At 57.4% G+C, this 27,138-nt stretch overlaps 1 protein-coding gene across 1 annotated transcript in view; it reads right to left on the bottom strand.

Annotated features, from left to right (window-relative positions):
- Window positions 1-23,472, bottom strand: part of PCDH1 (protocadherin 1) — a 52,865-nt gene extending 29,393 nt beyond the window's left edge. The window contains 4 exon segments of the mRNA XM_075766202.1: window positions 12,837-13,796; window positions 13,798-15,030; window positions 16,578-17,392; window positions 23,298-23,472. Of these exon segments, the coding sequence (XP_075622317.1) occupies window positions 12,837-13,796; window positions 13,798-15,030; window positions 16,578-17,392; window positions 23,298-23,361 (3,072 nt within the window). The 5' untranslated portion in view covers window positions 23,362-23,472.
- Between the last annotated feature and the right edge of the window lie 3,666 nt (window positions 23,473-27,138).

The raw sequence follows: 27,138 nt of genomic DNA, 5'->3' as shown, positions 1-27,138 counted from the left end.
TTGAATGGCAGCGGGCGCAGCGTTGCTGCTGAAGAAGAGCTCCTCCAGGAGAACCTCGTTCCATGAGGACTCCCAACCAACGACTGCTTTTCTTCACTAAGCTGTTGATAAACCAAATCTTCATCTATCTAACAATGCTTTACTGATAATGAGTAGTGTTAATTCAAATTAATAATAATAATAATAGTAACAACTACAACAACCACATAACACATTATCAACTCGGCGTCTCCATCAACTCCAAGATGATGAGCTGCACACTGTAATCTCACACCACCATAAAACCAGCTCTGCTGCTTCAGACCCGCAGGTGTGCCTAGAGCAGATCCTGTTCCTCACAGTGGCCAGGAGCAGATGCCTGAGGAAAGGTTTAAGAGCTGGACCTGTCATGTAATGACACTGCCCAGTATCCCTTCCCATCAAACTGCGTTGACTGACGTCAATGCTATTTCCATCATTGAGTTTCCTGCCTCAGCTATTAATCCGGTTGTTCCCTGGGGCTGGTGAGGACAGTGTGCTGTGCACCACAGCATCCCCATCACTACTCCAGCTGGCTCATGGCATCGCTGCCCTCCCACTCCTCCTGGCTCATCCTGGGGTCCCCAGCCCCAAGAACACCCCTGGATCAGAGACGTCCTGCTCCAGACCTTTGAAGACTCTTTGGCACAAATTGTTTTCCTTGATTATTTCAAATATCACTATTTCAAGTAGATGATTTTTTGAATGTCTTTGCTGGTTACCGATGCATTGGTACAGCATCCTACATTGTTATATCTCAGTCCAAATTGCTAAAACTATTTATTGAATACTTTTGCATTTTTCTACATAATTAACAATTTTGCAATCTCCGTTTGGAAATTACAATTACTGGATTCCACCTCTTCCTAGCACATTTTTTAAAGTACTCCTTATTGTGTTTAGCTTGTCAAAATTGATTTTCCCCCAATGTTTTTGGCTCTCATTGTCAATTTTCTACACTCCATAACTACTCATTTCTACTAATTGCTACACACTCCCTCCCTTTTCCCTTTTCCCTCCCCCCCTCCCCCCCCCCCCCCCCCCAGTATTTATTGTTTTTCTATTTCTAACTTCTCTCTCCACTTTGCCGCTGCACTAGAATGGGATTTGAGGCAAAGCTGTCTATTTGTCTTAGCTGAGGAATTGTGACTCTTTGAAAAAACTCCTTTCAAGGGCTCCCCAGTGCTTGCTCTCATATTCCTGACAGGGAGCCCTGCCTGTGCCAGCCTATACAGCTGAGGAGCAAATTGAGCCCCCGTACCCCACTTTCCGCAGGAAGAACCAGCACCAGCGGCTGCCTCCAGCAATGGTGGATGCTCTGATGAAGATTCATCCCCTGGTAAATCCTGCGGGTTTCTGTTGTGCAGCAGCTCAGGGTTTTGGTTTCTTTTTTTTATTTTTTTTCCTGAGCAAGGAATCGTGTGCAGCTCATACATTTAATGACCCCCACGCTCTGTGAAGTGCTCTCACACCTTTGTGAGTCCACCCTCCATGGCATCCTGCAGCAATGAACTCTCTGCCCATGTGCTACATGGAAAAGCTACTTCCCTTTGGTTTTACATCTGCTGCCTGGTAATTTTTCCTTGAACTTCTCCTACCTGCAGGGTTATGAGAAAACATGAGTAATTGCTCCTTGCTCTACCCCTTTCCAATTTCACAGATTCGCGCTGCATCCTGCTCCGCTGTGTCCTCTGCGAGCTCAGCACAGAGTACGTGCAGCGTGTCCTCCTGCAGACATGGGCAGGCTGGACCAGCTTCTCTCTGCCTCTTCCACCCCTGCCACAGCCTTTCTGCAATGGGGAAGCCGGGGTCACACCCGCGGTTCCAGTTTTGGGGCTTATCTTGACAGTAGCAGGGACTTGGTTTGATAAATTTTCTTGGGCTCTCCCCGACAGCATTCCCCAGCCTGCACACCCCAAAAACCCCCAACACCAGTCCCTGCTCCTCTGTCCTGATGCCCTCTACCATGAGGGTCCCCACCCACGGATGCTGGAGTGGGACTAAGGGGACCCCCCCCCTCCCTCCTGAGCCCCACTCTGCTCCCTCCTGCCTCTCATCGCAAACATCTCCAGCTCCCACCGGGACCTGCACCAAGCTGATTTTCCTTGCAAAACCCGGGGAAAGCAAATTCCGCCAAAACAACAGCAGTGCTACGAGGGACCAGGGCTGGGGGTGTCGCACCGGCTCCCCCCAAACGCACGGCATCACCCCTGGCGCAGACGGGCGCGGACCGAGCGGGAGGAGATGGGGTTCCGTCTGAATTGAGCTGTTCACAAAAGAAAACTTAAAATCTGCCCCCGGGCACCCTTTTCCTGCCGACAGGAATGGTGCAGTGCAACAACCCCCACGGAGGTGAACAGCCCTGCTTCCCCCCCTCACACACCCCCCCCCCCCCCCCCCCCCGAGCGCCGATTAACGCCAGAGTGGTGGAAATATCAAAAGTGTTAACTACCTCACTGCTGATCCGAAAGCAGGATCCGCGGCTAACGGGCTTATCTGGCAGCCTCCAATTGCTCCTGCACCTCCCCACATGCCAGGAGCCTCAACGGCCTTTCAGCCAGCTGCCAAAGGAGTTTGCTTCCCCAACAGCCCCCACAATGCAGCAACTCACAGGGCTGAAAGTGAAAGGCAATGTCAGACCCAATGCCCAGAATATAAAAATAAGTGACAAGGGAGCCATTGTAGCGCATGAGTTAGTCAACTTCGGATTAATTCATGAACCCCTCTCTTTTACGAACCAACCTGGAGCTATGCAACATCCCTGGTTACTGAAAAAAAAAAAAAAAAAAAAAAGATAAGTCAAGGGACTATGCCCCAAATGACTTTTCACATATGGAGGCTTTGCTGCATGTGGGAACTGCTTTATTTGCTAGTGTCATGTCTGGAGAGGAGCACGGCTACACACAGGCTTCGGAGCAGGAGGATAAGGGGAATGTTATGCTCATGGAAACCAGGGCAAGCCTTGAGGAAAGCTGGACCTGAATTATCAAGAACCATCCAGGGTAACACTCTAGTTCCAGGAGTTAGGACACAGATTCAGCTCATGGCCATAAACAGGCGACCATTTTACAGCTTGTCTGAGCAACGACATGTGCTTCTGCTGGTGTTTTGGGGTGAGGATGGAGTCAGAGCAGATAGCTCTTCCCATCCTTTTCTGTGCTACCCCAGCAGCACTGACTTTTGGAGAAGAAACCCCCCAAGAGCATCCCCCCTTCCTCCTGCACCCACCCTCACGCCTGGGGCTGTCATACCTACGCATGACGTGAAGAACTCACAATGCTACAGGGCACCAGGCAGAGCAGCAAAGGGAAATGCCGGTGTCAGCCTCCTGGCACCTATGGTAGCTCCCTGCTCCTCAAGGACTGTGCTTCCCTCTCCCATGCCCCTCTGGTCCCCAGAGAAGGGAGGGATGGAACAACCAGGCAGGACACCTGCCTGTCTGGAGCTCCAACCAGCACAAGCAAGGGAGGGAGACAGATGGACCCAGCACTAAGCAAAGGTCTATGCACTTCTGTAAGACCCCTCCTGCATTCAAAAAAACTGTTCAGGCCTTCCCAAAATTTTGTCATTGAAGGTGGGGCCTCCAAAAGAGCACTGACAATTCTGGGCAGGACTGCTAGCAGACGTAAAGGCCCAGTTTTCTATCTATCATTCTGACAATTTGCTGGGATCACCTCCATCACAGCTACTGCAGTTGCACAAGGCATATCAGCAACGTGGCTGACATTTCTGGTCCATCTGATGTTCATCAGATCTTGTTTGATGGCTGTGCTCTGCCCATAAATCCTTGTGTCCATCCCCATCCCAGCATCTGAAGTGAGAGTTGTTCCCAACAACCTTTTAGCTCTTTCACTGTTGACAAATGAAGCTGCAGAAGGAATCCACAACTGGAGGAAAGACGCACAGCAATCCATGTGAATCACACCTCCCAAAACCAGGTATTATCTGAAAAGCAACTCTTCTAAGTTCACATGGCTTCCATTGCTGACAATTAGCAAGTGCTGACCTTGCAGAGAGGTGCTACAAGTCCTGCTGAAATAATGATAGTAGAACAGCCATCCTAAAATGGACATCAGATCCCGAGGCACTATTTAATGAATAAATCTGGGTAAAATGTGGGCTAACTCCGCATAGGTGCCCTGAAGCCTCCTGAAATTTGCATGATGCTCAAAGAAGCCGCCAAAGCCTGGTGCCAACCTGCCTGGTCAGATCGAATTTATCTAACTCATAGCAAGATCTAACACAATTAGAAACCCATTTAGACAGCCTCAGGACAGAGATTGCCTAACCTCTCAGCCTATCAGAGCTCTGAGCCCATCAGGGGTGTGCAATTTGGCTTTTCTTTGGTTGAAATGAAGACTGGAAAGGAAAATACGGAAATAAATCATCTGAAGGGTGAATCATAAAATCTAAAGGGGTCATAATCTTTATGGAATAATGTCTAAATTGGACTGACCGTGGTGTCCTGAAATGTCTATCACCTTCAAGCTGATAATAGAGCCATTTTGTAGATAGTTGGTATAGAGTGGAAATTGCTCGGGACGCAGAAGGAGGTCTCATAATCACATTAAAACTATCTGAAGATTCCAGGGAGAAAAAGGTTCCAGGACTGGGAGTAACACTTGAATAAAGCCCTTGGGGAATCCAACAGCTGTAGAGTGGGAAAATAATGCTGGGAAAATAATGAGCTAATCTGGCTCCCAGTTGCACCCAGTGGAGCTGACAGATAGTATTGAAAGCTCTGGGGAGAGCAGGGGGTCCCAAGCCATAGACTAAGGACTCTAAAAAAAAGAGAGAGATAACCAGGAATGCTTCAACGGAACACTTTGCATGGAAAAAAATGTCAATTTGTTGAAATCAGATAATTTTTCAAGTGAGTTTCTTGTTTCAAAGTTGGGCAGGGGGGATATCTTTGCTGACATGTAAAAATGAAAAAATGATGCTCTTGCAAAGGTAAGTTTCACTTCAGAATTCAAGCCAAGTATGAAATACAAAGCTGAATTCAAAAAGCTCAGTCAGAACCATGCCTTTAGAAATTATTAGGAAAAAAAAATATATATATATTTATGCATCAATATCTGTTTGACTTGAGTCAAAATAGAAAAAAAAAGTTGTCAATTCTAGCTGATTTGTTTTCAAACTGAAAATTTTCCTCTGATGCCAACCCTGTTTTCTAACCACCTCTATTTACATAGGCAAAGGGCAGAAGCTTTTCCTGCTTGGTCAATGAATTGTGTCTATTCCATAAGTCTGTGCACCAACACACTAGGCATCAGCAGAGCTCTCACTTTAGTGGTTTGCAACCAACCCGCACCTAATGATGGATAATGATAATGGGTAAGACAAGCCTTCATTTGGAGAGATCAATCAGGTAGGAGAAGTAATGTTTTAAGGCTTGTTAAGGTCACTTATCTTGATGGCACTGGTCTGGCATGACCGTTCTTACTGGCATGGGACCTCTGGTATGGATGAGGTGAGGGAAGATGTCAAGTCCTTGGGCCAGACCTTGTAGATCGTGGCTCAAGAAAAATATTGCTGAACATTAGAGGAGGTCTCTGAGCTCTCTTCTCTGGGCAAGAAACATCCTGATAGTCCCTAATAAACTGTGATCTACTTGAAATCCTTGGGAAAAAAAACAGCCCAAGCTCCTCCAGGCACTCCCAGGGCCTTGAATCACAACACCCCAAAAGGTCTTGCCCAGCCTGAATAATAACGCAGGGCTCTTCAAACCTCTGAAATACTGATTTTGCTTTCTACTGGGCTTGAGTGCTTTTGATGAAGAAGCAGAAAGATTAACAGATTAGCGTAAGAGGAACATCAGACATCACATTAGCAAGACATTTAGAGCACGATCCCAGTCCTGGGCTCAGACAAGAAGTTCCCCCACAGCAGGGAGGGATATCTGTCAGACTCTCCCTGGCAGCAGCTTTGCAGCTGCTCAAGAGCATCGGGGAGTTTGGAGCATGTGAAAACCAGGACACGAGGGAGCTAAATAGCTCCAGGCTTTCAGTTGCTCAGGCCTTTAGAGACATCTCGGAGGAGCTGAATCAGGGCACTCTGCTCCAACAACTTCGCTACAGAGCAGGATCAGTTCCAAGGGAGAGGTGGTGATTCGCTGCCCTCCCAAAATGAGGGCTCTAAAGACAGCTTTGATGAAACCTGCCAAGATGGGCGGCTGCCCAGCCGTGCCATGTTTAGATAGTAGATCAGGAGGCAGGTATTGTGCAAGTGAAGAGGTTCTCGGAAGGATGTTTACCTTCCAGGGCAGGGGCATCTTCAGGGATCTTTGAGCAGGATCCACAAGGCATGGCTGTGAATGCTAAAATGGATGTAAATGATCAGATAACATAAGGGCTTTCTCCTGCCCCCCTAGCAGGTCACGGCCACAAACCTACTCTCCCACCCACTCTTTCCTGTGAGCATCTGCAGGACTGAGGCAGTAAACAGCTTACACCATGGGAAGACATTGATGCAAAACAACTAGGAAATATTTTTAAGGCATCTTGGGGAGTTGTTTTTTCTCTTTTCTTTTGTCTGACCTCCTCTTCCTCTTGTCCTCTCAACCACAGGATCGAGTCGGGAACCCCACTAAGAAAAGAAACCTATACTACTGCCAGGATGTAGAAAGCAGGTCCTCAGGGGTGCAGGCTGAGACCTCCGGAAAAGTCCAGAAAGTCAGAGAGAAGAGAAGGTCAACAGGGGACCTACTGGTGAGAGGCTGAGTGGATCTGAGTTACGGGTGACCTTGGCTCCCAGGGGTGAAACCAAGACTGAGTTTCATCCAAGTTGGACTGATGGGTGCTGCAGCTAGCATCAGAGGTGGCAAGAAGAGGGAGGCAAGGTGCTAGAAGTGGCCTGTGCCCCTGCAGCCAGCATCTTCCTCACCCATATGCAATCCTTCTCTGCCTCAGCCGAGCAGACTGTGTGTTTCCCAGGGTACTGAAGGAGCAGGGACTGCGGGATGACTCCCTTCTGGAATAATCTCCATTGACCATCTTGGTTTTTCGCAATAACAGAGCTTGGGTTGTGTAACTGCAGCTTGGACGGACCGGCTTGCAGGGCAGTACGTAGGAGCACGGCTCTCCCATGGGGATGGGCTGTGACCGGGGTTTCATGGGCAGGTGCTCTCACACGACAGGTGTGCGTGGGGATGGAGAGCGGAGGGAGGGGAAGGTGCTTGGGCTCAGCTCCAGGGGCAGCCTTCAAAAGAACTGCTGGCAAGAGACACATTTGGCAGGGTTGAATGTCCAAGACCCCACAAATCATGTGGGGGAGCTCCTGCTCTTTACCACCCACCCCAGCACAGCACCACACAAGTCAGCCCGTGCACAGCTGCACGGCTCTTGCACACAATTCACACATGGGGTACTGGGTGGTCATCAGCCTCAGGGACACGAGCGCACAGCATCCACCTTGTCGCTGCTGCCCCCACCCTCCTGGGGCTGCATTCCCCACCCTGAGCCGACACAGTTCCCAGGGACAGAGCAGCTCTGTGCCCCTTTGCTCCACACATCCTTTAGCTCTCGCTCTCCCCTGCAACATCCCACCCCGTCCTGCCCTACATCACGTACCCTCTCATTACCCCAGCCTCCTCTCCATCCCAACCCAGAACATCCAGCTCTGTCCTCACCCAGGAGCACCCCACCCTCCACCCCCTTCAGCTGCATCCCACCCTCCGCCCATCACCCCATCCACAGCCTCCTGGCTGCTTTCTGGGTGGAGGGACCACAAAGTGCCCGGGAACACACTCCACCTCAGCATTGGGTTTTGCCCCAGGATTTGGGTGACTGATTAAGCAGGCTGCAGGGCTGGGCCCCGCTCCAGGCTGGTCTGTGCGTGCAGGGAACAGCACTGCAGCTGAGAGCCCGGCCGAGCGGGCAGAGCAGTGCTGGGAATATCAATCAGCACGGCTTGGACCAGGCGGCTGCCCACACAGCCAGTGCTTTCATCGCACAGAGGATCCACAGCTCGGCTGTCGGAGCCAGCCAGGGACTCAGCCCTGTGCTGCAGAGGGCTCAGCATCCCTCTGTACCAGGGCCAGCAGACAGCCCGTCAGGAGAGACTGATGGGGAGGGGAAAGCGACAGGGAAAGGGAGGTCACAAGCAGGGGATCAGGAGAGAGGGATGGAGAGGGGAGGGTGGGGGGAAAGAACGAGAAGTCCTCCAGATCCAAGCTAGGGAAGTCCGTGTTCACCACAGACCAACACTGGCTCCAAGAGCATCAATCAGGGGAGAGCCCGGAGGTCCGAAAAGCAAGAGGAAGAGGAGGGCAGGGAGGAATGAGCAGCATCTAGCTCAGCAGGGTGGGGAGAGGGGAACTGGCCAAAGCTGCAAGCCACCTAGGCAGCCCAGCCCAATGTGAGGAGCCCCAGGCAGGTAGCGCAGGCTGGGCAAGCCTTCAAGGGAGCAAAGGACGAGGTCCCAAGCGCTGGTGGGACCAGAGACTGTCAGGCAGGAGACTTGATGCTCTCCTTGATGGGATAGGGACAGTAAGCGCCACTGCTGCCTCATAGACACGCTGCTTACGGAGGAGTCGTCACCTGCCCCAGGCTGCACACTATGTACACCCCACTGTCACCTCCTGCCGCGTACAGGCTGTGTACACACCGCTGCCACCGCTCCACACAGTACAGCTTGTGCATAACCCTTGCCACTTCTCCCCATGGTACCGGCTGTGTAACCCCCCGTGCCTCCTCCTGCTGCAGTACAGGCTGCACGCACCCCGCTGTCATCTCCTCCGGGGACAGGGGTTGTACCCCTCCCTGTGCCACCTCCTCCCGGAGGAGACACAGGCTGTGTCCCCCCGCATCACCTACCCCTGCCACACAGCCTGTACGGAGACTGCGCACACCTCCGTGCCACCCCTCCCTGGGGTACAGGCTGTGAGCACCCCGTTGTCGCCTCCCACACACGGAGCACAGGCTGACTACACCCCGCTGTCACCTCCCCTGCAGCACAGCCTGCGCACACCCACGCTGTCTCTGGCTGTACAGGCCAGGCTGTACCACGGGGTTGCTCATCTCCCGTGGCTGAAGCTCTTAATTCTGAGGTCCCAAATGCCCCACGGTGCTCTCCCAGGCACAGGCACCCCTCCCTGCCACAAACCCAAGTCCTCCAGCATAGACCTGCCAGGAGCCACTTCACATTCCTGCCTTGCTCGGCATCCTCACCGACTCCCCAGAAGCCAGCATGGTGCACGACACACTCCTCACCCCCTCTTGTGCTGCCCCAGCTCCCACAAGCATCCCATTGATGCTCACAAGGTGCTTCATTCATAGTTGTTTTGCAGAGCCCAGCCACTCTTCCCAGCACACCTAGGGCTCAGCCCCTGCACTGCAGCCCCCAGGACATGCTCCCTCACTGCATGCCAGAGCCAAATCTGAACCAAGCGCAACTGATCCCTAGGGCAGGAACTGATTTGCAGTGCCCGGGAACTGCTCCCAGCACAGTGTAATTCTGAAACTGGGGAAAAACAGGGCAGGTCCCCCATGAACCCTCAGCTCCATCTGCAGCTCGTTGCTGGATCCATTTATCAGCTCATTCCACGTGAACGACCTTGAGAAAATCCACTGACCAGGATAGTAGGAGACTTTCCCAGACATCTGCCAACACCTAAACCTGTAATTTATGGAGACTCTAAGCTAAATTCTAAACCAAGACGATTTCATTTCTGTCCATTACAGTTACAATATTCCTCTTATTCCCCCCCCTGCAGAGAGTAATTAATATTGCACCGTGCTCCAGAGCCTGCAGGCAGGTGCAGGCACCTCTGCTGAGCTCACAGTTGCACAACAAAGTTAACACCGCTCCAGCCAGCTTCTCAGATAGTGGGGGGCTGTAAGGACCCTGGGCAATCTTGGGTTTGTGCAGCTGGGAAAGAATGTAGCATGGCCCACCCCGGTACAAAAAAAAGCCCCAAAGGATGGAGCCTGGGAGACGGGCAGAAGAAAGAGACGCTCCCCACGTCAGTGCCTGAGAGGTTGCGTTCTCACCCCAGGTTCATCAAAGAGCTGCCAAGGACAAGGAAAAAAGGGAAACTTCTCTCAGAAAGTTCCCAAAGGGGAAGCAGATAGCAACGCTGAGCCAAGCCCCCAGACTGCCCTGCCCAGCCCCGCAGGGACTAGTTATTTAGGTGGTTGCTGGTGTCTCCTTTCCTGCTCTGCAGCCACCGCATCTCCCCGCAGGTCCCAGCCCTGCCTGCCTAGGAGGCCCAGACACTTCCTGGACGGTTCAAGATAAAACCTTATGCTGTTAGCAAAACAAACTAGGAGGCTGTGAGAGCCAAGGCTGGCACAGGGCTGAAACCACCGAAGCCAGAACCACTGGTTTCCCCAGATGATCTAATCTCTCCCAGCGCCGGAGCTCCTCTTCTCCAGCAGCTTGGTGTGGCCGGTTGGAGCCCCTGGGGAAGAGGTGAAGCTGGTGTGATGGGCACAGGGCTGTCTGCCCCAGTTTGAAAGAAAAAACATGAGAAAGAGGAAGGGGTGGCTGGGGAGGGGGGCTCTGAGATGTGATGCTTGGCTGGAGGGAGGGCGGTGTAGGACGGTCCCATCCAGAGCCTGGGGAAGGGATTCTGCACTGCTCCTGCCTACCAGGATCCATTCTTTCTCCAGCCCGCTGGAGACAAGAACCTGAACAAGCCCCACGGCAGCAGCGTGGCCCCCAACCTGCCCACGGGGAGGACAGAGCCATCATTATGGGGAGCATGGCCGCCTGGCTCCATCACCCTCCCGCAGCCCCACTGCTGCCAGCAAGCCTGCCTGGGAGGACCTCTCCTTCACTGCAAGGGTGCCCATCGCATCCCGTGGTGGGGGGAGCACCTTGTTTTGGGTGCTTCCCCTCGGCGCTGCTGACGCACCAAAGCTCCATCTGCAACCGCGTGCATCCTCATTCCAGCACTGCGGCAGGAGAGAGGCAGGCATCTTCCAGCCCTCACTGGCAGGATTTGGGTCATGCTAACCAGGCACCACACAGCAGGGATCTGCTCCTCCATGCGCTGGCTTTGGGAAACAAGTGGGTCTCAGAAGGACATGGGGATGAACCAGGAGAAGCTATGCAGGGGGATGCTGGGGTGGAAGATAGCTCAGTTGGCTGGTCCATGGCTTGGATTACCTCCATGTCCACACATGTACACATGTGTGTGTGTGTATGTACGTGCATGTGTTGTGAACCATGTTCGGGGCGGGGGGGGGGAGCTGTCTCCTTAGAGGGCCAGGCAGGGACTGGTAATGGGAGACGTCAATCTGGGGAGGGGGGTCAGTACCATGAGGCCTCTGGACTGACCACACTGGGGCATGGCGGAGGGTTTGTGGAGATGGCTGGCCCATGTGAGCATCACCTCTGGGCGCTGTGGGGCCTGGGTGCTCCGGGTGGCCGAGAATGTGGAAAATATGCCTGGGAAATTGCTGGGAGCAAGAGCGTCTTCAGGGGCAGTAGGGAAAATAAGGCACAACCGGTCAAAAATAGAAAACTTTATTGAAGTCATATCCAACAGGGCAGCTGAGCTCAGCCCCACGGCAGGAGCCCAGCCTGCCGCTCACCGGGATACAAAGAAGGGAGCAGGGGTCTCCGCAGGGCACAGAGGGTACAGCACGGTGGGGGAGTGGGTGGCCCTCACTGACAGGGCCCCAGGAAGAAGACAAAGCCACAGGCACTCATCCCCCCTCTCCCTCCCTAGCCAGTTAAGGATAGACCCGACAGGCGCCAAAGCAGAAACGTAGTGCAAGCTAACTGGCCAGACAGCCCGAGGAAAGAGGGTCCTGCAAGCTCCGGGCTCATCCCATGACCTCCTGGGACAGCACCAAGCTCCATTGCACACCAGCGAGCAGCCCTTCCCAGTCCGCAGCCAAGACCTACCTCCGCCCTGCCCCACACGCAGCAGAAACCCCCGGTTAGACCAAGAGCAGTGACCCGACCGCAGCACGCAGCAGAGACCCCGGTGCCCCACTCCTCCAGCCCCGAGCACAAGACCCAGCCCCAGCACATGGCTGGACCTGTGCCGCCTGGAAGCATCACGGCTGCTCCTCCGCAGCAGCAGCTGCAGCACGGCTCCCAAAGAGCTGTAGCTCCGGGCCCGATGCTCGCGCGAAGGGAAGCCCGGTTTTCACCGTGCCGGCTATGGCAGAGGGCCCAAGCCTGGGGGAAGCCAGAGCCTGAGCCTGGGAAAAAGGGAAAGCTTTGCTCCTCCACCCAGCCCCACCTGCCTGGGCAGCCACAGCCGGTGCAAAACTCCCTTTCAGGCAGCTTTACGCAGGCATGGTGAAAGGCTCAGCCGCACCAGCATAGCCGGGCTGGCAACAGCAAGGCTAGCGCCTTCCTCTGCTCCCCAGACAGGGGCAGGGCTGGAAAATGGCTGCCCAGAGCTGTGGCAGGAGCAGGACCGGTCTCTCCTCCCAAGTCAGCCCAAGCAGAGGGATGGATGGGAGGGTGGGCATTGCCCTCCTCAGTGCTCTTAGAGCCGGTCCCCCAAAGGGGACCTGGGCAGGGGGGATTCCCTCCCCGGAGCTCCACATGCAGAGGCACACACATGCAGTGCCCTTCGCATCACCATCGCCCAGGCAGCGCCGCCAGGACCCAGCCCCGGGCGGTCTGACAAGGGCTCTGACAGTTTTTGGCCTCCCCCTCTCCTCCACCATCCCCATCCCCTCCCTGCCCCACGACCAGGCTCCGTGGCTCGGCTCCGGGGTAGTCCTCCGCCAGCCCCCCAGGCCACACATGCAGGGCTGGGGGCCAGTCCACGCTCACTCCCACACCTCTGTCCAGATGGCTCCCCGGTGCAGGGGGGTGGCCGCTGCCGGCCTCAGGATGAGCTCTCCTACCTGCTTGTTGGTGTATTTCTGGGGATTGGTGCGGTAGCTGTAGTCCGAGTACTGCTCGGAGCCCGTCGAGTTGTTGTCCCCGGTGCCAACAAAGGTGTTGGTGGCCGGCAGGTCCTGCACCACTTGGTGCTTCTTGGAGGCAGAGGGCGACTGCGGCTGCAGCTGGATGGAGGGCAGCGGCGAGTTGGAGCGGTAGTGGCGACCCAGGTCTGGGCTGCCCGGTGGGTAGTTGAGGGGCAGGTGGATTCGGGGGCTGTCGCTGACAGAGTCATTCATGAGGTTGAACTTGAGCGATTTCTGCAGCCCTGTCTCCTCCTCATCCTCTGTGGGCTTGGGCGGCTTCGGAGACTTGCTCTTCTTCACCTTGCTCTTGCTCTTACCACTCTTGCTGGCCTGCTTGGGTGCATACAGGTCCTTGGTCTCCTTCTTGCCTGCCTGGTAGCCACTCTTGGCCTCCCGCTGCCGGCAGTAGCGCACCAGGACGACCAGCACAATGACCAGGGTGACGGCCACGATGCCGGCGATGACTCCAAACAGGATATTGCTTCGCTGCTTGCTGCGCTCGTATTCGGGGTCTCCGGCGATGTCTATGTCGAGTGGTGTGTCCAGGCTGTGCCCCACCAGCGTGTCCAGCAGTGTGCGGTTGGCCAGCGTCTCGTTGACGTAGAAGTGCACCAGCGCTGTGCCGTGCCGTGAGGGCTTGCCCTTGTCGTTGACACGCACTACCAAGCGGTGCAGGCCATGGTGCTTGCGCAGGATTTCCTTCTCCAGGGTGATGTCTCCACTGTGTGGGGAGATCTGGAAGAGCTCAAAGGGATTGCCTCCTGTGATGCTGTAGGTGAGCTCTGCGTTGACACCAGAGTCAATGTCCTCTGCCTTGACCTTGCTCACCTGCTGGCCAGGGCTGGTGTGGGGCAGGATGTGTTTGTAGGTGGCATTGGAGGGTGAAGTGATGAAGGGGGGCATTATCATTCTCATCCAAGACGTTGATGGTCACTCCCACGTAGGCAGACCTAGGAGGATCCCCACCGTCCACCGCCTTGAGTCGGAAAGTGTACGTGCTCTGTTGCTCCCGGTCGAAAGAGATGCTGGAGAGGATGGTGCCGGTGCCATTCTGGATGACAAAATCCCCGTTGTCTTGCTCCACTGACAGCTGGATGCGGGCATTTTCTCCTTTGTCAGCATCGATCACCGTCACCATGCCCACAGGGCTGAGGGGTGGCATGTTCTCCATCACTGAGAAGTTGTAGCCGCTCAGCATGAACTTGGGGTCGTTGTCATTCCTGTCCATGACATTGATGGCCACAGACGCTGTGCCCTTGAGGCTGGGGCTGCCCTTGTCTGCCGCCACCACCAAGAACTCATAGCGTTCCCGCTGCTCTCGGTCCAGCACCGCCTTCACCCGGATCTCCCCAGAGTCGGGGTCAATGGTGAAGGAGCCCTTGGAGGAGGGGTCTGTCACCAAGGAGTAAACCAGCTTGGCGTTGGAGCCACTGTCAGCATCGCTGGCGCTCACCTCCATCACCAGGTCATCGGGCTCATTGTTCTCGGGGAAGGCCACCTCAGTGAAGCTCTGGCTGAAGACAGGCGCATTGTCATTGACGTCCATCACCTGTACCTTCAAAGAGTTGGTGCTGGAGAGGGGCGGGTTCCCCGAGTCCACCGCCACAATCTCAATTGTGTACTCCTTCACCGACTCGTAGTCCAGCGGCGTGGTGGTCTGCAAGAAGTATTTCTTCTTGCTGTCGCTCCCTGTTTCACTAGCCTGCCGCAGCTGGAATGGGACGTCACCAGCCACCACGCAGGTCACCACAGCATTTTCACCCTCATCTCGGTCGGACACCTGCACCAGAGCCACTGCTGTCTCTACTGGCACGTCCTCCGAGATGTTCGCCATGCCATCCTGGTGGGTCACGAGCCCAATGCCCCGTATCTCTATGGAGGGTGCGTTGTCGTTCATGTCCTTGATGGTGACGACCACCTGGGTGCGGGCGCTCTTGGGGTTGGCCCCCTTGTCCTTGGCCATGACGGAGAACTTGAGGATGTTGACGTCCTCGCGGTCAATGGGCCCCTGCACGGTGATAAGCCCCGTGGCACGGTCCAGGCGCAGCAGCCGGCGCACCATGTCTGAGGCTTGGTGGAAGGAGTAGTCGATTTCGGCATTGGCACCCTGGTCCGAGTCATTGGCTTTCACCTGCGGGATGGAAGGAGAAATGATGAGCAGGAGGGCAAGCCACCATGCTGCCCGCCGCCGCCTCCTTTGGGGACAGCTGGTGGGGAAAAACCAGGATTTCCTCTTCTGGGGCCAAGGACTATGGGGTAAAGAGTCTGGGACCGGCAGAGCAGCTGGGAGCGGCCCTCCAGCACAGAGCCTTTTCCTTGCTCTTCCGGCGAAACCGGCTGGGCCGGTCGGCAGCGCTCCCCTCCCGGCCAGCTCCTGCACGCAGGGAATCCTCCAGGAACCCTTGCTGCCACGACCTAGGCAGCAGCATGGAGAGACAGCTCTGGCTGCGCCCACTCCGCAAAACCCTCCCCAAAGAGGGGCTCGAGGCAAGGATGTGCAGGGCTGCAGCAACTCCATCCCGGCATTCAGGGATGCAGCCAAGCAGGGACCAGGGCTGCCTAAGCTCTGCACGGCACCAGCCATCCCTGCCCACCCGTCAGGAGCTCTGCATTCGCATAAACCTGCCTCTACGCCTATTATTTGCTTTCTAAAGAAGATGAGGTTTGTCTAACATTTGCCTCCCTAATCGGCTCTCCGAGCAGCCTCTTCTCTGCACCATTTGCTGCTCTGCCGTTATCTTGCTCAGCAGATTTGGATGGAGAACGAAAGTTGTTAAATGTAAATTCCACCTTTTACCTCCACTCACAAAAAAGGCGGAAGTCATTTTCCCCCTGAAAGATAAAAGCTGAGCAATGGCAGCAGCGGCGTCTCAGCCCATTCTCTTCCCGGCCGTGCAGCTCCCTTATCTGCTTCCAACTTCCATTCTCTTAACAGTGAAAAATGAATTCTTAAAAAATTCACATCAGAATTAGCAAGCAGATGAGAGCTGGACGCACTCCGCTTATTAAGATGGCAGCTGCAGATAAACAGATGTCGGCTACTATCATCTCAATGCCCCCTCCAAGCCAAATCCACCGAGATCCACCCCCTTGGGTTCCCTGGACCAGTTTGTGCCATCGCCTGAGACAAGGCAGAGCCCCCAGCCCTTGCAGACAGCAAGGCACCCCCGGAGTCACGGGCAGCCCCCCTAGACGGGCAGCAGGGATGCTGCCTGCCCCCCATCTCCTGTGCGAGCCTGAGTTTCCATGGAGCAGCCAAGGGAATGCAACTTATGAAAGGGTCTATGTCTTGTCTGTGGGCAGCATTGAGACCGGTCTGGCATGAAGCCAGGCTCCCCGTGGACCTCGGGTCCCAGCCCTCCCCATAACCCGACGCCTTGCTCCCACACACCCACCAGCCCTGCCGCTGCCCCTCGCTCCTGTCCTGCAGCCCCCAGACGCACCTCCCCGCCCATCCTTTCCCAACCTTGCTCTACCAGATGCAACATCCCAGGGACCGGCCTGCCCGCTGGCCCCAGGTGACACTGTGGGCTCCTACGGCTTGCAACCCTTCTAGGCTCCCTCCTCCCATGAAGAACAAGGGTCGGAGCAAGCGACCGTATAAATGCTCCCTGGGTTGTCCCTGCTGCAGCCAAGCAGAAGGGGAGTTGGGGAGGAGAAGAAAGCCCCCGCACTCACCTGGAGGACAGAGTGCCCCACAGGGCTGTTTTCGGAGAGCTCCGCCTCGTAAAGGGCCTTCTCGAACTTGGGTGCATTGTCATTCATGTCAAGGATGGTGATGCGAAGCAGGGCGCTGCTCGCCCGCGGTGGGTTGCCTCCATCCTGCACCTTGATGGTCAGGTCATAGGAGTCCCACTGCTCCCGGTCCAGGTTCCCCATGACAATCAGCTGCGGCTGCTTCTCGTCCTGATCCTCTGCCACCTGCAGCCCAAAGAGCTCCTGCGCCTCTGGACCAGCTGTCAGCTCGTAGGAGGCAACGCCGTTGGGGCCCGAGTCCCGATCCATGGCCAGAGGGATGGGGAAGAGTGCCCCGATGTTGGTGTTTTCGGGGATGGCCAGGGTGAGAACGGGTGAGGCAAAGTTGGGGGTATTGTCATTGATATCGAGCACCTCTATCTGCCCCTCGAGCAGGCGTGGGCTGCTGTTCAAGATCAGGTCAGTGATGGACACTTCGAACTCCAGGAAGCAGGGCTCTCCGGGCAGGAGGTGCTGGCACTCACGCAAGCTCTCCCGGTCGATGGAGGTCTCTGTGGTGTAGATGTCCCCAGTCTTGCCGTCCACACGTAGGTACGGGGCCCCCACTTCCAGCTTGTAGAGGTGCCCCACATCCGGGAAGCCGTAGTCGGAGGCCAGGCTCCCTATGAGGGTGTTGGGGGGTTGTTCCTCCGGCACTTTGTAGACCACACGCGTCCCAGAGACCAGGGCAGGGAGCTGGAAGAGGAGCCACAGGCCCAGGCAGGATGCCAGCGGTTTCATCCTGCGCTGCAGGGGAGCTGGAAGGAGACACAGACACTGGAGGTTAGGCATCCCCAGGCCCCCGGGACCGCTCCACCCCAGCCCACTTGCGTGGTGTATCCTTTTGGGTGCACTCCCTGTGCAATGCAGGACTGCACATGGTCGCAAAGAAGCCCCCCGAAGGCAAAAGGCTTCAGGGGCTCGCCTGGCAGAGCTGGCCCCAGCCGTGGTCTCCTGGCAGCCTCCGCAAGCAAAGTGTCCAGCAGGACCGGTCCCGGCTTGCAAAGTCCCTGCAAGGCCCTGCTTGAGTGAGCAACCCAGTCATTGAAACCTCAGCCCTGGCTTCCTGTCACTTGCAGGAAGCCACTCCTGCCACTGTCCACCCTCTTCGTCACCACGCAAACTGTAATTAGACCCAACGAGGCACACTAACAGGGTGGACTGCACGCAGCCTGCTGCCAGCAACCCGATGGGAGCCGGCCAGGCTCAGAGGCAGCTCCTCACCACAGAAACACAGGAGCATTGTGTGCCACGCACTGCAGGGGCACTGCCTGCCACGCACGGCGAGGACACAGAGGCACTGCACCCATCTGCCAGCCCAGCAGAAACAGGAGCACCGAGAGCAGGTCAGGGTCTCTGCCTGCTCTGCAGGGATGCAGGGCTGCCACCCACCCAGCACTGCAGGGACACGGAGCACTGCCAGGATACAGAGCTACCTCCCGTCTATCACCGCAGGGATTCAGGGCACTGCAGGAATGCCACCCGTCCGTCACTGCAGGGACACGGGGCAGTGCCACAGCAGGGCCAGAGCAGCACTGCCCTCCCTGCACTGCCGACACAGCAGCACTGCCAGCCTCGCACTGCGAGATGCGAAGGCACCACCCATCCGGCACTGCAGGGACGCAGGAGCCCTGTGCATCTTCCATCCTGCACTGCATGCACTGCCATCCTTCCACCGGCACCCCTTGCAGAAAGAGGGGCACTGCCCACCCCTGTATCAGAGGGACACAGGGGCACTGCCCACCCTGCGCAGCAGTGCAGACATACCCCACGGGGCAGACGCCGTGCCTTCCCACGGAGCGGCGGCACTGCACAGCCCCAGCACACTGCAATGGTAGGCACAGCATCTACCCTCTGCTGCACAGTCACTAGGCAACCCCACACCCTGCACTAGCAAATACTGTTCCCTTCACTCACTGCAGACACACTATTCCTTTCCCATTCCCTCCCACTCCAGACTGGGACACTGCAGGCACGCACTGGGTGCCCACCCTGCCCCGCAGGGACAGCCCCACGCTCGCTGCCCACCCAGTGCCAATGTCCACCCCACCCGCTGCAGAGGCAGTGACAGAAGTACTGCCCCCCTGCATTGCAGAGACACACACTGCACACGCTGCACCGCAGGCACCCAGCCACTGGAAACCTCCTCCCAGTATGCACACACTGCAGAGGCAGTGCCAGGCGCACCACCAGCCCCATAGAGACCGTCCCCTTCTGCGCCAAGCCGCATGCCCTGTCACCAAGCTTCTGCCCAGCGCTGTGACTGGCCACCAGCTTTCCTGTACCCCGCTTTCCGTTCTGGGGATACACCTTCCTCCAGGGTCCAAGCGCACCCACGCATCTTCTGCTGAGCCGTGAGCATGAAGGGGTGCAGCCCAGCTCACCGACGCCCAGAAAGCCCAGTGGCTGGGTGCCCTAAAATGAACAGCCGTGTTGATTTTAGGCAGGTGTGGGGCATCTGCCATGGCCCCACAGCAGCAACCCTCTCTCGCCACTCCCATCGCTTGCTCTGTCCTTACTCTGCACCCAGCCTGTGGGATGGGTGAGTGCTCCTCCACCATCTCCCCTCCACGGTGCCACACAGCAAGTGCCTAATTCCTGGTTACCCCGCCATCGTACAGATCCTCAACAAGTGGAGCATCCTGCACTGCCCAAGCCAGCAGCTCTCAATCCCTCCATCCCTCCACTTCCCCACAAAGTGCTTCATCGGTGATGCGGAAGAGAGGAGCTCTCCCTCCACAGGTAAAAATACGTCTCTGTTTCTGGAGATGAAACTATGGTCCTGAAGCCTAGCTTGACTCTTCTTCCTTGTCCTGCGAGCATCCTTCATGCAGAGAAGAGATATTTGCATCTTGCTAGAGCATGTATAACTGTCCAGACTGGTGCTGTGTGCAGGTACCTCCGAGATGTATGTCCCCGGGAGGAAGGGAAGAACCAAAAAAAAAACCTTCTTCCATCCCTGCACAAGGCTGAGTATGGAGCAGGCGAGAAGCTGAGCAAAACCACAAGGCATCTCTGCATCGATACAGGCAAAGCCCAGCAGTGCACGTACGCGCACACACGTGTGTCTGCACTGAGTGTGTACGTATCCGTGTGTGCAGTATGAGCATTTGGGTGTGTGTGTCTGAGGGAAAAAGCGCACATGTCCACACATGTGCACTGGGAAGGTCTACAGGTGTGCCACACGTGCACGCACTGCGAGGAGCACATCCCTGCCTGCACCAGGAGAGCCTGCGCACCAGACACGAGCTTGCATTCTTGCACCAAGCGCACGTGTGCGTGCACCAAGCAACGCGTGTGCCTGCACGGGGGGAGCATATGCGCATGCCCCTGTCACCACCGGGTGTGCATTTGTGTGATGTCACCCCACGTGGGGGGCGCTTGCACCATGTATGTGTGCACACCCTGGCTGGGTCATGCGTGTGTCTCCCTGCAGCATGCATGTGCGCTCAAACCAGACCCCCTGCAAGGCGTCGACCTGCCTTCACGGGGTGTCCGAACCCACGCTGAGCTTCATCACCCCTTTGCCCTGTGCTCCCGTTGGAAATGGCTGTGTGGCAAGGATGGGGAGAAGGGGAAGATGGGCAGCCCCGGCTGTTGGGAAGGTGCTCCCAGAGGATGCCCCGGCCAGGAGTTGCACCCGCGCCCGCTGCCGGACTGTTTGCACAAGCCTGTTTGCACTAGGCTGGGCCACGACTGACGATGACGTAGCGCTGTTCTGACTAAGCCTTGATGTGAGGTAGAAGATCATAGGCAAAGGTGAAAGTCCCAACACGAGGCGATGCCTCACATGGCCCTGGCTGAGCCGGGAGGGAGGCCCCAGGAGCTGGAAACACCAGGAGCCCTGTGCCAGCATGGAGGAGGAAGGGAGTCACCCAAGGGTGCCTAGCACCCATGCTTTCTGCTCCGAAAAAGGGAACGGAGCCTGAACCCAAGCCCCATTCCCACAAGAGAAGGAAACATCTGAAGCAGGGAGGCTGGAGGAATAGAGGGGCTGGGAACCCGAGTGGGACCATCGCCCCGCAAGGGACTGCCAGAGGCCTGGGGGGGCCTTGGGTTGGCCGGGGTAAGGAATCCTGCTTGGCACCTAGGGGTGCGAATGACACAGCGCAGAGCTGGGCGTGAGGAGGAGGAGGAGGCGGAAGCCTCCACCACCAGGGAAAAGCACGTCTGTGCAGGAGACAGAGGCTTCCCAGGGGCCAGTCCAAGGCATCGGGCTATTTTCCCATGGGATCTAAGGAGCATCCCACACTTTCTTCTCCAGTGCCAGGCACCTTTTTCCGACCTGCTGGCAGAGCACAGAGCACTTAAAAATAAAAACCCCTCCCAAAACAACTATTCCTCCGCACACACAATTCTCCCTACGGGGAGAGTGTGAGAGAGACTGAACCACATGAGAGAGGCGTTAGTCACGCTGCTTAATGCATGACTGGGAAGCTCTCGGAGGACAGTGGCATGCAAAATCCTACCGAATTCAGCCACCCCACCCCCCCCCAAAAAAAGACCAAAAAAACAAGCCCTAATGAGAGAGAGGTTATAAAGCACTGAGAATTTCAGCAACTGCTTGAACAAGCCTGTGCTCCCTGTGATTCCCACAGCCCCTTGGCCCTGTTCCACAGAAGGCAGCACCGCTCCGAGAACGGGCACCAAAGTCCACCCTCTTACTGCTCCCAACGGCTGATTGCGTGGCTCGGAGCCATGCTTACAAGTCTATCCAAACCCTGCACTAAGCACACAAGTACTAATCCCCCCCACCCCACCCCCCCAAGTTCTGCTCTGACGCTCGGAGCTGGAGCAACATCCGAGCAAGCAGCAAATGCTAATCACGGCTGCACCGGCTCCACTCCGTGCAAAGGGCTGAGATCAAGGACCATATTGTCCAAAAAACGGCCACTGATGTTCAGTTCTGCGTCGAAGGCACGGATGGGCTGAATCCCGGGCATTTTGTGGCACGTCCCACAGTTTCCTTCGTCTCTGGCTGCCACTGCAGCTGCTCGGCATTTATACAAGCTGGGCCCAAGCACCCCGAGCTGGAGCACCCCACGAGGAGGAACCCCACTTGCTTGTGAACAGCTTTACCCCCAAATCATCTCTTAGGAGATGCACAGTGACGAAAAGAGGGCGAAGCCTGGGGCCCTCCCTCCTCCTGACTCCTCCACATCCTTTCCAACTCTAGCAGCCAGCGAGGAGGTAGAGACCTGTCAGAGCCTCCCTGGGGCGGCAGCCACCATCCTCCCACCCCGGGGGTCCCCACAGCCCCTCCGGGCTCCTGCCCCCCACCCCCGCCACCATCCTGCTTGCCATCCCGGCCTGGAGGGGGGATACTGGGGGAAGGCAAAAATGTCGCGGGCCTGAACCACCCCAGCAGGGCCGCGGAGAACCAGCAGCGGCGAGAGCAGCTCTCCTCCAGGACCGCAGCCCGGAGGGGCTGGGAGGGGGGGCTTGGGGAGGGGGGCTAGGGGACCCCCTACCTCGCAGGGTGCCGGGAAGAACCGCGGCTCCCGGCCCCCACCCGTCCCCGCCGGCTGGGAGGGAGGATGGAGGCCGGGCTCCGTTCCCCGGTCGCTGCGGCCGAGGCTCCTCGGTCCCCGGCGGGGCTGCCCGGGCTGAGGCTCCCGCAGGCGGCAGCGGCCCGGCAGCGCCGGCTCCGGGCACGGAGAGCCCCGCTCCGCCGCTCCCCGGCGAGCCCCGGGGGATGAACGGGGCGCCTCCCGCCAGCCTCGCACACACACACACTGCACACGTACACGTACACACGCAGACACCCGTGGAAAACGCACGGGAGCCGCTCTCCCGGCACCGGCTTCACGCTCAGCCTCGCGTACAGGCAGGGAAACGGGGATTTTCTAAGGTGCAGGCACGCACGCCCCGCTGACACGCTCACACGCACACCCCTCTGTAACGCACACCAACACACACCCCGCTCCCCGCACACACACGCAGCCCGCTCCTCGACACGCACACCACTCCTGTAACCCACACCGCGGTGGCACATGCACACACACGCAGAGTCACCCCGCCACGAATACAGGCGTGCGCACCTGCCAGACCCCTTCAGCCCGCTCCTCTCTCTCACACACACACACACACACACACACGCACAGCCCCCGCTCCCAGCACCCAGCGCCCGCCCCGGCTCCCAGCTCACCCGCAACTTCTCTCGTTCCCACGCACCAGCGCACCCCGAGCCGCGCTCACACCCAGGGCGCACACACCCAGGGGTGGAAGGGGGACACACACCCAGAGCCACCCCCGATGGGAAGAAAAAAAAAAACCAAAACCCCCAAAAAACAACAACAAAAACCACGCGCACTCCCCGATACAGCCACGCACCCACAGCCAGCCCACGCCACCCACCCTGCCCGGGCCGGGGCTGGCCAAGCTCCGCGCCGCACAACAAGTGGCAGCGCCGGCCGGGACCGGCAACCGGGAGCCGCCCGCCGCCGCTGCCCGCGGAATCCCGCGCCCCGGTGCCGCCGCCCGCGCACCCCGGCGCGGAGAGGCGCGGAGCGCAGCGGGATGCTCTCCAGCGCCGCTCCCGCCGCCGCCCGGCCCCGCGCTCCCGCACAGCTGCGGGTTCCCGCCCGGGGCATCCCGCACCGGTCCGGCACCGCTCCGCAGCTCGCCGCGGGTGGGGGCTCCCGGAGCTGCCGCAGCTCTTACTTGGATGCGGACGGCGTTGCGCTCCGTGCCGGCCCCTTGAGCGCTGATCCAGCGGCGTCTGCATCGCCTCCTCCCCGCCGGGACCGGGCTCCCCCCCACCCCCCCGGCTCCTCCCGATCGTTATCCACGGAAGAAAATCAAATTAAAAAAAAAATTTAAAAAATAAAATAAAAGGGGGGGGGTAAAAAAAAAAAATATCCCGTGGGAACCGCCCCCCTCCCCCGGGCCGGGGCTGCGGCTCCTCCGGCGGAGCGGCGGCGGCAGGGCTGGCGGCAGCCCCGGTGGGCAGCTCCGTCCGTGCCCGCCTCCGTCCCTCGGTGTGTGTGAGGATGTGCAAGGGAAGCGCAGCGCAGGCACGGCCCCTTCCCCCCCCCCCCCCCGCTGCCTCCGCCTCTCGCCGCCACCACGGGGAGGTGGAGCTCCGGCTCCTTATCAGATCCCCAGCCCAGCCGGGCCGGGACGAGCGGGGCATCGGCTGCCGGGCACAGCCACCCGCCCGTCGCACCGCCCGGCTCTCGGCTGCGGGGACCGCGCTAAGCACCGTGGCGGTGGAGAAGGGGGGGGTCCCGCAGCCCCCCGGAACCCCCTGACCCCGGGGACCCCTTCGCTCACGTGTGGGACGGATCTCCCCTTTTGCTTCCTCTCCCAGTGCTCTTGTTCATTCATTTATTAATTCATTCATTTATTTTTACACCCGGTGCTTCACACCCCCGGGAAAGGGGGCTCGGCCGGCAGTGCACCCTGCTGTGCTAAGGGGAGGGCCCCTCCGTGGGAGCGAGCCCACCGGGGGGGGGCTGTGCCCACCCCTCCTAGGATCCCCCCAGCTGAGGAGAGCTCCTGGCCTGCTTCAAGCAATGGCTCCTGCAGCCCGGCCCAGGTGAGGTAGTGGGACCTGAAAAAACAACCATCCCCTCCCATCACACCTTGGTGAATCATGATTTTATTGCAGGGTGTTGGGACTGGGGAGCAGAGAGCACCTGTGAGCTCTCAAAAGCACCTGCAAGCTCCTGGCTGCCCTTGCGATGCCTTCGCAAGCTGTGCTTCCTCAGCTGGGTCCTCACTCACCTGATGGCCCCCGTGGCACCTCAGATGGGTGAGCGCAAGTCCCAGGGGGCCTGAGGACAGCCTGCTCCAGGGGTGTCCCTTCCTTCGATGCCCCCACTGTGATCCTGCGAGGAGAGCCAGTGCTCCCTGCCAACGGGCTGGATCTGCAGCCTGGCCCTGCCAAAGGCCTCAGCGCTCTCAGATGGAGATGCTGGGGTGGCTGTCGGCACCCTGCAAGGACCGAGCACCCTGCGGGGCTGCAGACCCCCTCAGCAAGCAGCACTCGGCCGGTTGCAGTGCAGATTTCTCGCCAGGATGCTGGAAAGTCCTTTCTGCTTCGCCGCAGCGTGAGGATGGGAGCAATGCTTCCCGCTGAGCTACGCCAACCTGTTGCGCAGCTCCCTTTGCTGCACACATGCTCAGCTCGGCTGCGATGACTGCACCATCTAGAGGTTGCGCTGGCCTGCTTGGAGGAGCCCTGGCTCCAGCTCAGCCCAAATCATCCTGCTTTTCCCTCACAAGAAGCAAGCTCAGCCCCTGGCAGGGCTTTATCCTGCAAGGGAGGAGAAAGGGCTGGAGAGTCATCCCCTCTGGGTGGAAAACCCTGCTCTCCTCCAAGATTTTCCTGCAGCAGGGACATCTGTGCTCCTGCAGAGATGTCGGCTTCTGCATGTCTGTGTGTTGTTTTTTTTTTTTCTTCTGGGTGTCAATTCTCATGAAGCCTATTTAGCAGAAGATGTGAAGTGAGAACCCAGGGAAGGTCAAAGCCCACCGTGGAAGGGCAGGGAGAGGAGCTGCGGGGTTCATCAGGGTTTACCCTGCTGATACAGTGTGAACTGGGGATCTGGACAGAGAAAGGGAATTAAACTCCCTGGACACAATGTGAGATTTAATTGATCAGTCACTGGCAGCCCTCCTTGGAGGGCTGGAGAGCCGTTAGCAAAGGGAAGAACCCAGCAAGTGATCCTGTGGATCCAAGGCAGTCTGTGAGCGGTGAGAGATCGCTGGTGACCAAAGGCTTCCATTTCACAAGAGGCACAGGTCAACAGGCACGCACTGTGCTCCTTGCTGCGCAGGGAGCTGCCGGGGAAGCTGTGCACGCACACGCTTTACTACATGTCACCTATCTGGGGGGAACCGGCGCCTGCATCTGCAGCTCGGGCATGTTTCTGAGAGTCAGGTCCAGGCTCTAAGAGCGTGGGGGGAAAATCTGTCCCGTCGTCCGGAGCCATCTCTCTGCAGCCCGGAGGAGCTGCCTGGCAGAGTCCTCTGCAGCGCCAGCAGCACCTGATGGCCAGGGGAGCTGGTGAGATGCCGTGTCCAGGCCACCGATGGCCTGGCACCCCAGGAGCAATTTGTCTGTCTCTCCTTTTTCAACTGCCTACTCCCTGTAAAAGCAGCTGGGCTCCTCCCAGAGCGCTCCTTGCCCTCTGACAGCAAGGAAAGCCTGAACTGCTGAATTGCCATTCCCTGTCCTCCCCTTCCTTGGGTGTTATACTATGAGTCACCAGTCCTTACCTTGTCTTCGCCATTTCCCAGAAAGCAAGGCCAGTCTAAGCAACGGGAAACCACCAAACTGTAGTTTTGGATGCAGAGTTATTTCATGAGACCCTCCAGATCCTCCCCACCCACCTGTCCCCAGTACTGGCAGTGCTGCTGCCCTGGAGATGCTGCTGGAGGCGCTGGCTTGCCCCGTGCAGCGGGTACCTGGTGCCGGGATGCTCCAGCGTCACGCAGAGACAGGTGCTTCGTGATGCCGGTGGGGCCTTGTCAGAAGAACAAAGCCTGTGAGAGAAGAGCATCCAGCTAAATCTCTGGGAAAGCAAGAAGAAAGGGAAACACAGAGAGCAAATGAACCTTACAAGAGAATAAATACCCCCTCCCCAACAGACACACGCAGCAACCTGGCTGCCGTCTGCTGCAAGGAGTTCAAAGGCTCTTCTGTTCTCTCTCTCATCAGCAGCTCTGGGCTCCACAGGAGAAGCAGCAGCGCGGATTTGGGCAGCAAATGCTAATAACACAGATGTTCTGACAATTCGCTTGTTTCTACAATTAAAAACAAAAAGATCCTCAAAACCCGAATGCAAGGAAATGAGCACATTAAAGAACTTCTCCTCCGCATGCCTACCACGTAATGAAGGGCTGCAGGTTTGCGGGGGAAGGGGCTGGGCGGTTTCAGCCTGATCCGGAGCGTAAGCGGGATGCAGCGGGAGAGGTGCATCCCTCGGACCACACCGCGCCGGCCGGCACAGCCGAGGGATGCGCTGGCCACGGGATGTGGGTAGCCGACCCCCGCGCCGGGATCGATGGAGGGGCAGAATGGCTCGGATGGTCGCTACCACTCTTGCCTGTGGGACACTTGCTGCCGAATTATTCGGAGATTGTTTTTATTACTGTATTAACTCTTTTTTTAACCTTGTTTTTCTCTCGGCTGCACTTTCACTCACTCATTAATTTTGGTATTTTTCTCACGGTATATAACCCCTGTCACGGCTGCCATGGCAACAGGAGGGAATGTGCTCAGCGCTAAAATATCCTCTCAAAAATAACAAAAATAAGACAACAGAGGCAGCTTCTGTGGGCTGCTGCAAATGCAGATCTGGCCCGGCTTTGTGGTGACGGAGGATGAAAGATCCTGCAAGCCGGGGAAGCCCCTGAGCTCTCGTCCTCCCACAATGCTCAGCCCACCTCACATCTCCAGCTCCACCATGGCCACGCTGGATGCTCCTCCTGGGATGGACCCCTGGGGCTGAGGACCACAGACCTCCTCATCCAGCCTCAAAAACTCATCCTTTTC

The sequence above is a fragment of the Balearica regulorum genome, chromosome 14 (genome assembly GCF_011004875.1).
Source record: "Balearica regulorum gibbericeps isolate bBalReg1 chromosome 14, bBalReg1.pri, whole genome shotgun sequence".
Lineage (NCBI taxonomy): Eukaryota > Metazoa > Chordata > Aves > Gruiformes > Gruidae > Balearica > Balearica regulorum.
The sequence above is the reverse complement of the archived record's forward strand: the minus strand, read 5'-3'. Positions and strand labels throughout refer to the sequence as shown.